This window comes from Solanum pennellii, chromosome 6, assembly GCF_001406875.1.
Source record: "Solanum pennellii chromosome 6, SPENNV200".
Classification (NCBI taxonomy): Eukaryota; Viridiplantae; Streptophyta; class Magnoliopsida; order Solanales; family Solanaceae; genus Solanum; species Solanum pennellii.
This window is the reverse complement of record NC_028642.1, coordinates 32,929,613-32,941,927: the sequence shown is the minus strand read 5'-3', so window position 1 is coordinate 32,941,927 and position 12,315 is coordinate 32,929,613. Positions and strand designations below refer to the sequence as shown.

The following is a 12,315-nucleotide window of genomic DNA, read 5'->3' as shown; positions in this document are numbered from 1 at the left end:
CCTTCCCATTCTCCCCTAAAAAATAATAATTTAAAAGTTTATTTTTGAAAAATATTTTTAATTTTTTTTACCTCCGGCCGCCTCCCCCCCCCTAAAAAAAAAATTTAAAGTTTGTTTTGAAAAATGTTTTCAAAATTTTTAAAAAAATATTCTTTTTATCCAGTTTAAAAGAAATTTAAGATTTTGTTTTTTTTAGAAAAAAAATAAAGTTCAGTTTAAAAGTTAGGCCCCGATTCGGGTGTGGTTGAATTTCAGTTCGAAAGTTGGGGTCAAAATTTTCAATTTGGAAGTCAAATTTGGGGTCTCGCATCGATTGTTGGTTGTCGGGGTTGAATCATAATTGGAAAGTCAGATCTTGATTCAAGTGTCGAAGTCAAAATCTGGATTGATGGATAGTGTTCAAGTTTGGCTGTCAGGTTAGGTCCCGAGTCGAATATCCGATTATGAATGTCAAGTCTCAAATCAAAATTCGGTTCAAATCTTGGGTCTGATCTGAGGAACGAATTTCAGATTTGTCGTTAGAGTTGTTTCCTAATTTGCGTGTCTGGATCATGTTCTAGATCGATTATTAAGATTGATTTCAAAATCAAAATTATTTCTAGTTTATTGTAAAAAATAAAAGATATTTTCTTTAAAATGTTTTTCACTCACAAAGCAAACACTAAAAATATTTTTTATACACCATCTATTTCTTCAAAGAAACTCATGGTAACGAATAAAACAGTTAAATGCAACTCTCAAAACATCTCACATTTCTATTTCTTCAAATAAAAATAAATTCATAACCTCAAACAAATCTATTTTGTAAAACTGATTATATCTTTGGCACAAAAATCAAGTGTAAAACCTTCTCCATCAAGTGTAGCCAAAAATGATAATTGGCGTGTAATAAAAAGAAATGTTCTTAAAATTTTTTTAATCTAACTCTCGAATTTACTCCAAATAGGCTTAAAATTTAAACACAAATTTCATGTATCATACAATGATTTGTCACAACCTTCAAACATCAATTTTTCAATGCCACAAATCTAACAAACTCATTTTGTAATAACAATGATTTGTCACTACTTTCAAGACTCGAATGATTTTAACTCACTTTTTGTATTGGATTTCAAGACTCACTTCTTCAAAGCAATATATTTCAATTACTACAAATCAGAAAACATACTATTATGCAACAACTTAGAAGAAGTGAAGCAAGCAGCCTTGCCTGAAGTTGCCTTATATTAGGTGTCAGTTCTATTTATTTTTTTAAAAATAAATAAATAATCGGTACATGTTAAATGGATGCATGCTCTGAAATATTTACATAAATATATCATAGAAAATAATATAAGAATAAGAAGAACATAAGTAGCAACACACATTAGAACCCAGCACCATGTTTCTGTTGTTTTTGTGATTCACCTTCAGGGCTTACCAGTAGAGGATATGACTGACTCAGATTGATTTTATGTCAAGCCAGTCAGTCATATGAGATCTGCTCACAATCCACTAATAAACCTCATCAAACCATATAACAAAAGTATCAAGAAACTTGAGGTTTTCAAATAACAAAAATACACCAAGTAAACCTTTCTACAAACTTCATCTGTTGTAGATTACTGCTATCTTGCAAACGTCTAGTAAGAATGAATAAAATAGACAATCTAAAAATGACTGGGAGGGATACACAAACTATATCCTCTACAAGTTTTCAAGTCAAATTTCTGCCTAATGTTCTTAGATTGACAAACAACTCCATTTGAGAAAACCTATTGAACGTAGATACATTTGAAGTAGCAAAAGACGATAAACAGGCTGAAGACACTATGGAATAAACAAAATGATGTTCAGATCTTAGAATCAAATAAGATACAACAGAAGAAGATCTGTATCTTCTCATACAATAATGAGGCAAATCAACCAACACTAGCTAGACCATCAGAAGAGCTGAGATGGGAAAAAGCAGCTTTACCTCTTCTTGTGGAAGCAATACACTAAATCTCTTGGTCATTGTTATTCTTCAACATCGTCAGTGGCCTGGCTCCCAATACCTGAATTTCTAGTCGTGACATGCTTCTTATGCTTCCTGCTCTTTGCTTTCTTGGCTTTCATTCGGCGTTTTTTCTCATTTGCATCAACCCAAGCATAATCAGAAGGTATGTGGAATGGGTCAATCTCTTCACGGAAGCTGCAGCTTTCACTGTCTCTAGATTGGCCACCGTGACTTCCCCTCATCCATGAAATCCATGATGCAGAGCCATCAGATTGCTTTGATTTAGCATCTTGGAAATGTGCAGGGCTTGAAGGAGGGGTTGAGAACTCCTCCACTGGCTGAAGCTCCTCAAACTTGGTAAAAGTAACAAGCACACGGATGGTTGGAACAATAGGAATAGCTACCTGAGATGCAGCAAAATATAGTGAGTCTACGCAAACTCCATAATACAGTCAGATGTGAATTAAAGAGATCGAGCATACTAGCATATCTTTCAAAACAAGGTTACAACAGACAAAATAAACTCTCAATTCTCACACCTTAATACTCCCCCTATTCCATATTTAATTAAATTTGTGAGGCAATGCACATTTATCAAGAAAAACATTCAAAGACATAATTTAAACCATACTTTCCACTATTGTCCTTTATGAAATCATAAATGTAACTTTATAAGTAGTGTAATTCTCCTAGAAAATATCAAACTTCATTAAAGGAAACGGCAAATATGGAAAAAATTCAAACTTGAACTTTGAAGAATTCAATTATTTTAAACAATGAAAAAAGCCCCAGAGGGAGTACAATAATGGCAAATATCTAAAATACTGTGTTTTTCTCAAAGATGTAAAAGTCGTTTTTAATTGCTAGAAACATACTACGATAAGAATGTAATTCTGTCTGAAATTGATGATCTGCGCTTTTAATCTAATTCATTGAAATTGAATTATTTTTAAGGTTCTAATGTTAGGAAATTCACAAGCCAAGCCCTATCACTACTCAACTGTATGCTAGTATTTACGTTACTAGCCAAGAATGTCAACAAAAAAGTGCTCCATTTCATTTAATACAAAGTTGTTTGATTGAACACAAAATTTTAGAAAGAAAGACAGACTTTTGGCAAATACCAAAAGTACCCTTTGGACTTGTGCTCTTAAACATTTTATGACATTTTTATGGCTATAAGAGCATGACGTGATGGGTAAAATAAAAAGTTGATCATTAAAGAGCTATCAAATATAGAAATGGGTCAGATTATTAGAAACAAACTAAAAAGAAATAATGTCATTTAAAATGGAATAGAATGAGTATTTATTAAAGAGGGCAATCAAGTCCACTAAGCTCCCACTATGCACAGAGTCAGAGGAAAGACCGAATCATTATAGATTTATCTTCTACAGTTGTTTCCACGGGCTGAGCCCAGGACTTCATGGTACACAGCAACAACTTCTATTATTACACTAAGGCTCCTCTTCAACAAAAAGTATTTAATCTCACTATCTATTAATGTAGCAATAAAGATAATCTCAGATTCCAACTTTCGAAAAATAAGTAGTGCTCTATAATTCATCTGAAGTATGTTCAACACATGTCTATGCATGTTGCAAGGACAAGATTTCTAGATTATTAGTAATATTCCATATGAACAAGCAATTCCCTCTTTATTTATGGAAATTGGTACAACATTTTGTCAAAACTTAGGGTAGGAATCAGGCAACTCATGCACAGGCCAAGATAAGAATGGATGATCTTTAGACCTTTTCTGTTAATCCTAAAACGCCTCAACATTCCTTTTTATTTAAAAAAAATAAATCCTTCACGAAATGAGATCCTCAACATGTATGATCCACATATGACCTCAAATGGATGTCATTTTTATCCTCAAGTTGTAGGTAGTACTCTAAATATCTACCATAATTTTTTTCTTGACATATCAAAATGCTAAATTTATCTCTGATTTCTCTGTGGTTTAAGGTCAAAGTATCCACTCCAATGTTGATTGACCAAATCCAGTACGTATCACACGCCCATACTAGTGCCGGTGTCTTGACAACACAGGTGCAGCACCACGAACGAAGAGTATGTCCAACTTGGACCACTATCGACAACGCAAACATGTTACTCAGTACACTTGCTACTTTCAAATCTCTACTGTTGCATATATACATGCTGGAGGGAGAACTGTTTAAGCTAATAGTAGTTGTAAGGAAATATTGGAGTTCCATTTTTCATGTTGAGACAACCATTCCACAAGACTTTCTTTACGCTAAATGTCGCTAATACCTAATTACCCTTCTCCTACTTATACCATGTGTGAAAGACAGATAGTTCAAGTTTTAGCAAGTTCATAGTGTGTTTTTAACAACTTATACAAAAGACCATAACTACCTAGGTCCATCACCAAACCTGAAACTATTTCAGCACAGTCCTACTCCTTTATCTTCTCAGAATTCAAATGGGCAGGTGGCCTCATTTTTCTTTTAATAATAATAGACGCACATTTATCGTACAGGATAGGAATATCCATTTTATTTCCAGTTCTGCTCATTAAACCTCTTCTGCTCCTCGGAGATACACTTGATTCATGGAGGAATATAGAGAACATAACATAATTTGATTGTTAACAAGCTCTTTCAGCCTCTTTGGAGTGAAAGAAATAAGAGATTGTTTCACCATAACAAGAATGTGCCAGGCAAGATAACAGAGGTTCTTAGCAGCTGGGAGGGAACATGTTCACATGCTAAGGATAGGAGTAGATGGAGAATTGTCCCAGCTTGTATCTGGTGGACAATTTGGAAGGAGAGGAATTCCAGATGTTTTGAGAGCTTAGAGAATGATGTGCAGAAGATCAAGTTAAATTTCATCTTACTGCTATGTTTTTGGTGTAATCAAATTTACTCTAATGATACTGTGTCTATCATAGATGTTCTAGATTCTTTATATCTTGGGAGGAAAGACACTAGAACTCTATTATAAATATGGTTTCAGTACTACCCAAGTACTGTTTTGAATCTTGATTTGATACAAAGTTACTGATTTCAAAAAAAAAAAGACCATCTAGTAGATGCATAGTTACAAGGAAAGGAAAAGGCATCAACGAAAGAACTAATGAATCCCTTGTAAATCTAAGACAAGGGAGCTAACAAAATCAAACGACTGATCAGTGCTAATTACAGTAGTCATACTAGTCCAGCAAAAAAGATTCACTAGGCCCTTTGTTTTGAGGGAGTGATTTGGAGTTGAGATTCCATCAAACACCTCCTATTCCTCTTATTCCATATGAACCAGAAGATAGCAGCAGGGATCATCCTCCAAATTCTTTAGATGGCTTTATCAACCCTCCACAAGCTCCGGTTCCAGTGTGCCTCTTATAAGGTCTGGCATGACCCATTTTGACCGAAAATTCAGTAGAGCATGCTTCAAAAATCTGTGGCTACTGCACAGAGCAATAGCAAAAGGTTTATAGTTTCAAACATAGATAGCACCTGTTTACTAACTGGACACCCTTCCTGTTGAGATTGTCTTGAGTTAAACATGCTTCATTTAGGGCAGTCCAATTAAAACAAATAACCTTAGGAGGTAACTTTATCTTCCATGTCAATTTCCAAGGCCATCTATCAACTACCTGGTTATGAGTTCCATGCTGTCTGTAGCATTCTTTCACTATGAATGTTCCCTTGCTTCCCCAACACATAGCATCTGTTTTGTTCTCATCAATGGTGTACTCTTCCACTTCTGCGAGCAGTACTATCAAGCTGTGCATTTCCCAATCTTTAACTGTTTTTCTAAGTAGAATAGTCCAGTTGTTTCCATTTCTGTTTTGTGCTATGGTGGAGTTTTTATCCACAGCAATCTGATAAATAGATGGAAACTTCTCCACAAGTGCCATTGAGCCACTTGTTCTCCAAAATCTAGCATGTGCTCCATTGCCAGGTCTAAAGTAGATGTTTTGGAAGAATTCAGTTCCCAGCTTGGTAATGAGTTTCCTGTTACAACACACTATGGAGCATTAGAGATTTTTGTGATCCAGATATCTTTCTCTCCAGCTTGGTTCCACACCTCCTTCCAGAGGCTTGAATCCCCAGCGCAATACCTCCAAAGCCATTTCATAAGATGGCACTAGTTATGAAAGACAATTTCTAATACCTAGACCACAAAAGCATTTTGGTTCTGTGACTCTCTCCCATTTATCTCGTGGAATTTGTGAGTGCTACTGCTTCCTTCCCAAAGGAAATTCCTCTCGATTTTATCTAATTGCTTTAAAACCTTATCAGGGATGGGAAACATAGACATATAGTATGATGGTAAGCTTTCAAGAACATTGTTGATAAGAGTTAGCGGTTAGCCTTCCGCCCATGAATAAGTAATGTAATTGTCAGGAAGCTAATCTCTTTTCAAACTTCTCTATGATCAAGTCCATACTTAACAATTCTTGAATTTCGCCCTTAAAGGAAGACATAAGTAAGTAGTAGGGAATGTCCCAATGCTAAAAACCAAGATGCCTGAGAGTTCCTCTATGTTTGACACATGATTGACAGGATATATGATGCTTTTCAGGACATTGACATGTAATCATGATAGAGCTTCAAATAGAGAGTGTCAGATTTAAATATCTAGCTTGAGATTCTTCTGCCTCACAGAAGATTAGGGTGTCATCAGCATACAACAAGTGAATGGTGACTTGGTTCACGGCATCTGACCCTACTTTGAAGCCCTTAATCCATTGTTGTTCTCTGGCCTGCTTTAGCATTTTGCTTAGATCCTTTAGAAGTTTAAAAAATCATGCTTGTGTAATTTATACATTTGGTAAGAAGAGCAAGTTTTGTATAGTATAGATAGTTGTAATTCGTTGGATGAATGTGGTTCTCACAAAACCAAATGTAAATAATTAAACACCAACTTGGTGTACTTTTTTTTATAACCGGGAAATAGTAGAGGACCAACTGACCCATTGTTCGAAACTCCATGAAAAATGGCCTCGCCAAACTACCCTTCACTTAACAAGGCTTTTGTATGTAGCGAGGTTCGAACTCGAGACATGGACCTAACGCACACATCACCATCCATTTCTTTACCATCACCAATATTTTACTAGGAGTCCAACTTGGTGTACTTATAATGTGATATACTTGAATTACACAAAAAAATAATTGGAGATAATTCCAACCTCAGTATGAGTAGCCATATAGTTTTTCTGTTTTCACCTAAACAGAATCAAGAAAAAAACGTATGAAACAAGTCAAGACAAAGGAGAGGAGGTAAAAAGATAGATATGGAAAAAGCCAACGGTACAAAAATCTCCACCATACAGAACGATCTGTTTACTCAGCCTTTAATTTAAACTCCCCAAAATTCACTTCACCTTTGACGTTGTTATACTTCAATCCTACCGTCACACCAACATAAAAACAGAAATCACAAAGGAATCTTACTAACAGTAAAAAAAAAGTCAATTTAGTTGAACTTTGAAGAATATCCACAATAATTTGTCTTATATATATACAAGAATTCACACGGGATAGACTTTTTAAGGAGCAGCGTTTAACTATTGACATATTAAGAAAAGTTGTACAAAATAGTTTCGCCAGAATCTCTCCTCCTCCTTCCTTTTCCCTTCTTCTTCTACTCATTTCTCCTCCCATTGCTTATTTGTGGTTGGAATTGATGTGATAATATTCCACTAAGCTTATATTGGCTATCTCATCAATGAGTTGCATTTGGTTTGGTTGGAGAAAATTGAATAACACCATCATTGGTCCTTGTTGAGCATGCAAAAAAGTATTGAAGAAGACAGTGGATCAATTGATTTTGAAGGTTTAGGTTGAATCAAATCATTGGAAATCATTGAGATTGGTGATAGAAATTTGTATAAAAAAATCAGATCTGACTGGAATTGACTTGGACAACTTTTGAAGCAAAATCTTAGTGAAATATACCCAGCAAGTAATGGTGACCTGTCAGGATTTTATAACCAATTCACGCAATTCGTCAAATTTTGTGGTCATCATTCTGGTGATCCATCGGAGTTTGACCAGAAATCTTGACGAATAATGATAACTTGCTGTTAAAGTAAGTCTTGGGCAAATCCTGGTGATCACAAAGATTTTGCTTTGCAATCCTGGCAGCCACCAGGAGTGTGCTTCTACATTCTGCTGCGAAGGCTATTTTTCCAGGACTTCTCTTAAAAATATTTAAATGGTGCCACAGAAAGATTCTATTTATGCAAATCACCCATATATATATGACACAACCCCAAGTCCTGATCACTCTAATGTGCATATCATTGGATGATTAAAGTAACAAAAGGATGAGATAACATGTCACAAGCAACAGTGCTTATGTCATACATAGGAACAAACAAGATAAGGAGGTGCTCCGACATGCAATTTAGACTTCAAATTTGAAATTTTGATTTCAAATTTGTGTTTGTTTATGACACTTTTGAACAAAACTTCCACACCAACTTCAAATTTTGATTTCAAATTTGTTGTTTCAATTTCTTTGTAATTTAAAATTCGACCCATAATTTTATATTTTCAAAAAGGACCCATGCTTGACATGAAGAGATTGTTCATACCATTTGAAAGGACTATATTAAAGAACAACCAGTTACTACTATTGCTGATTTTTTGGACCAGTGGATCTTTGTAAAATTGTGTATCTGAATGTCTGTAATATAGCATGTAACCTCAAGCATTTATTTAAAAAAGGAACATGAAAGTATACAATTTATCAGTAAGGTGTTTTAGGATATTATGATACCTTATTTACGAATTATGCTTTGCTCATTAGGGAAGACTGTACAAGAATTGGGGAAGTTCCGATAATTTTCACAAATTGTGGGGTTTTCATGTTTATGAGAAAAACTACAACTTCAAATCAACCTCGACCCAATCAATGGTTTCAATCATGACTTCTAGTTCATGTCCAAACGCATCTAATACACATGGAACAAAATTCTAAAGAGGGAAATAACGGGGTTCGTATTTTGTTCCACCAGTCATGTGATCCTTTTTTGAAACACAGATGTAATAACATCGGTAGGTTCATGGTGGATGCACGTGGCGTGCATATTATGAGGGTATGGAAATATTAAAGACCCCACCCTTCATCTAGAGCCTCTGACATAAGCATAAGCTAGCCACGTGCTAAAGGAAGTTCAGAATATATTACCAGTAAAATAAAGACTAAGGAGAAAGAAGAAAAAGCAAGAGGGAAGAGAACATAATAGAAAAGGTATCATGTACCTTGACTGGAAATGTGCCAGGGGGTAGCTTAGTAGTCAAAAGCTCCCTCAACCTTCTAATAGCTTTAACCTTGTTGGCTAATATGTCTAGTAATGGCAAAAGCTCTTCTGTTTTCAGCGGGAAGTCAGGTGTCAACCATAAAATAGGTCTTAAACCTTTTTTGTACTCACTTTCACTCTTAGACTCACCGAGAGGCCCTTTTTTCTTTTTCTTCTTGCCGTTCTTATCTTTGCTCCGTTTAACATCTCTGGTATCTTCCCCTTGAACTTCAGATGATGATTTATGAGTGTCATGGGATTTCTGCTTGGTATTATCTGGAGCCAACTTTGAGAACCTTTTCACAATCTTTGAATCCTCTAAACCATCACCAGTTCCTTTGGAATTTTTCTTGTTCCAACCAAACCAACTCTTCTTCTGTTTAGGAACACCATTGGATTCACAACTTCTAAATGAACCTCCACTAGAGTTGTCATGGCAATCCTGAACCTCAAGCTCCTCATCATCATCACCAAGTCCATCTGAATTACCCGTTCGAAGTGCAGAATTTAATTGCCTTCTTTCTTCAGCTGTTAATACACCATTATAATCGTCGTGTTCACCACAGTTTGTTAATTTACCATCATCATTCATTGAAAAGAGCTCTTCATCAGTCATGGCACCGGGAACACGCCTTGATTTTACACTAACCATCACATGAAGCATATCATATACACTTGCCTTCCATGTACCGACCATTTCTGTCCTCTCCTGTCTCCTCCAATTTAAGTGAGGAACAAGCTCAGCCTGAGTAACATCAATTCCTGGCCTATACATATTTGTTTGAGACATCAAAGCAACTTCATGGGCTACTTCACCTTCAGATGGTTGCACACCAGCTCCCTCTAATGCATTTGTGATCTCCTTCTCCTTATGAGCAAGGACAATTAAAGAACCTGGAGGTAAGGATATGCTACTAGTTTCTGATGAATAGCCCTCTCCAAGAAAGAGGAAAGTTTGATCCGAACGTTGAATGCAGAACCCATCAAATCCCGCAAGTGTCATATCGGCACGAAGATTAGAACCCCGTTTCCAAATGCGATACGTGTCTGACGGAGCAATCCGACCGATGAACGGAATTACAGAGCTCTCAAAGTGAAAGGTTATCTCCATATAGAAGTCACGAATACGAGCAGCTGAGGCGACAATCCTAGGAAGTCTACGGCACCACTTGGCCCAAGCAAGAGGCTGATAGTGACAAGCAATAATCATAGCAATGTTCTCCTCCCTGGTACACACTGCTTCCTGAAGAGCACTCCAACCATTCTCATTCTGAAGACTCCAATCAGCACCTGCAGACATCAAAATCTCTGCACTGATTGGGTCCTTCAAGCGAACAGCAAGGTGCAAAGGAGTTTCACGGCCAGGAACATCTCGCCTATCAATTACTGCAGAAACAGCATCTGCATCAATCTCAGCAGCCACAGACTCTGCCTCAGTGTTTACTTCACCGGCCTTGGCAAGACAAGGCAGGCAATCAACAATCTCTTTCAAAGTGGGATAGTCTCGCTTAGCTACTGCCAAATGAGCTGGACTATGAGCATACTTGGACCAATCTTCCATTGAAGAGGTTTCTTCAAATCTGGTCTGTTGCCTTCCAAGATAATCTCACTTACAAACTAGAATTTACCCATCTTTTTCTTTTTTACCAACAAAAAAAAAACTGAATCAAAACAAGAAATCTCTAGGCAAATATTGTACAAATTACGACAATGCCGGGGGAGATCGTCCAGTATACAGCAAGCTCAAATCTGATCAAGAGAATAAGAAAACGAAACAGCATTCATTTATCGATCGATCGATCGATCTGGCAAAAATTAAAAAGCATAATATCCAAAATGAGAAAGAAGATGCCTTACCGGAAAAAATTGAAGCAATGAAAGGAAAGAGTTGGCGAGAGAGAAAGGGTTGGGTTGAGATCTCAAGAGGGTTTCTGTGTACATGTATAGCACCTTCTTCCTCCCTAACCTCTCTCCCTTCACCATCTACTACTGCTCTTTCCTCTTTCCATTTTCTTATATTTTTACCAAACTACCTTACTCAACCCCATTTTTCAATTTTTTTCTCTGCACCAACCTAAACAATGCAACTGCATGGAGGAGGAGGACGCGATGATTATCCCTTCTCTCAAATCACAAGTTTAAATTATTGTAAGAAATATTACCAACTTTGACCCTAAGCCTGAGTATTATATTCCATTATTTATTAAAATCCCCTTTTCGAGGAGAAGGGTGGAACCGTGTAGACGATTTAGAAGATATAATTTGAGGACATGTATGGTTAGATTTCATTTGTATACTTGGTAAAAATTTTCATATCTTAACCAAACCCTTCACATAGACTCGACTCACACCTGTATGATTTCAATGCTACGCCTTGAACCATTCGGTCATCTCTCCCACATAATGATAACGATAAAAAGTTAAGTGAATAGCGAGTCAATCATAATCTATATTCCATTACTGGATATGTATGATTAGGGCTGACAAGGGATCTCGGGTGACCCAACCCAGGTCGGTACCAGTTTGAGTCCCGGTCCCGACCGGCAATATGCGATGGGCGTATAGGGGTGGGGGGACGCGATTTTGTCCCGCTCAATCCGGCCCGATCTGTCTAGATTGAACCGATCGAATCTCACGATATCGATTTTAATTTTTTCTTTTTTAAAGTTTGCTGTTAGAGAACGTTGCCCCATAACCCCCTACCCTTTAAACTTTTATTTTAACCCCAAAGTTTCATAGAAAATACATTTTAGTTCGCATTTTTACATAATAAATATCTTTCTATCCCTTACTATTTCTCACATATTATCTACTTTCACATCTATATTTTTGAATTATTGATTCTACTAATCTCAAATTCTCAATTCTCAATTAATATCATAATATTTATATTTCAGTTAATATCATAATCTTTAGTTTTTCAATTTATTTATATTTACTTATATTGTTATCGAGAAATCAAGTTACCAGTCAAATTTACAACAATATTTTTGAACATGTCTCTTTACCGATTAACCAATTTCTAAACGCTGGAGTAGATCCTAAAGAGATACCA

General features: G+C 36.2%; 1 protein-coding gene across 1 annotated transcript; it reads right to left on the bottom strand.

Annotated features, from left to right (window-relative positions):
• Positions 1-1,526: 1,526 nt before the first annotated feature.
• On the bottom strand, positions 1,527-11,418 carry LOC107023488 (ankyrin repeat domain-containing protein 13C-like). The gene is made up of 3 exons (XM_015224201.2): positions 11,118-11,418; positions 9,223-11,009; positions 1,527-2,382 (listed from the first exon to the last, which is right to left on the bottom strand). The coding sequence occupies exons 2-3, from the start codon at positions 10,819-10,821 to the stop codon at positions 1,999-2,001; spliced, it is 1,983 nt and encodes a 660-aa protein (XP_015079687.1). The 5' UTR covers positions 10,822-11,009; positions 11,118-11,418; the 3' UTR covers positions 1,527-1,998.
• Positions 11,419-12,315: the final 897 nt, after the last annotated feature.

Bases quoted from the DNA above. Each gene is read 5' to 3' on its own strand.
- LOC107023488 (XM_015224201.2), bottom strand. From the start codon at position 10,821: ATGGAAGATTGGTCCAAGTATGCTCATAGTCCAGCTCATTTGGCAGTA. The intron at 2,383-9,222 runs GTACATGATACC...GCTGCATCTCAG, and splicing joins CTGGCACATTTCCAGTCAAG to GTAGCTATTCCTATTGTTCC.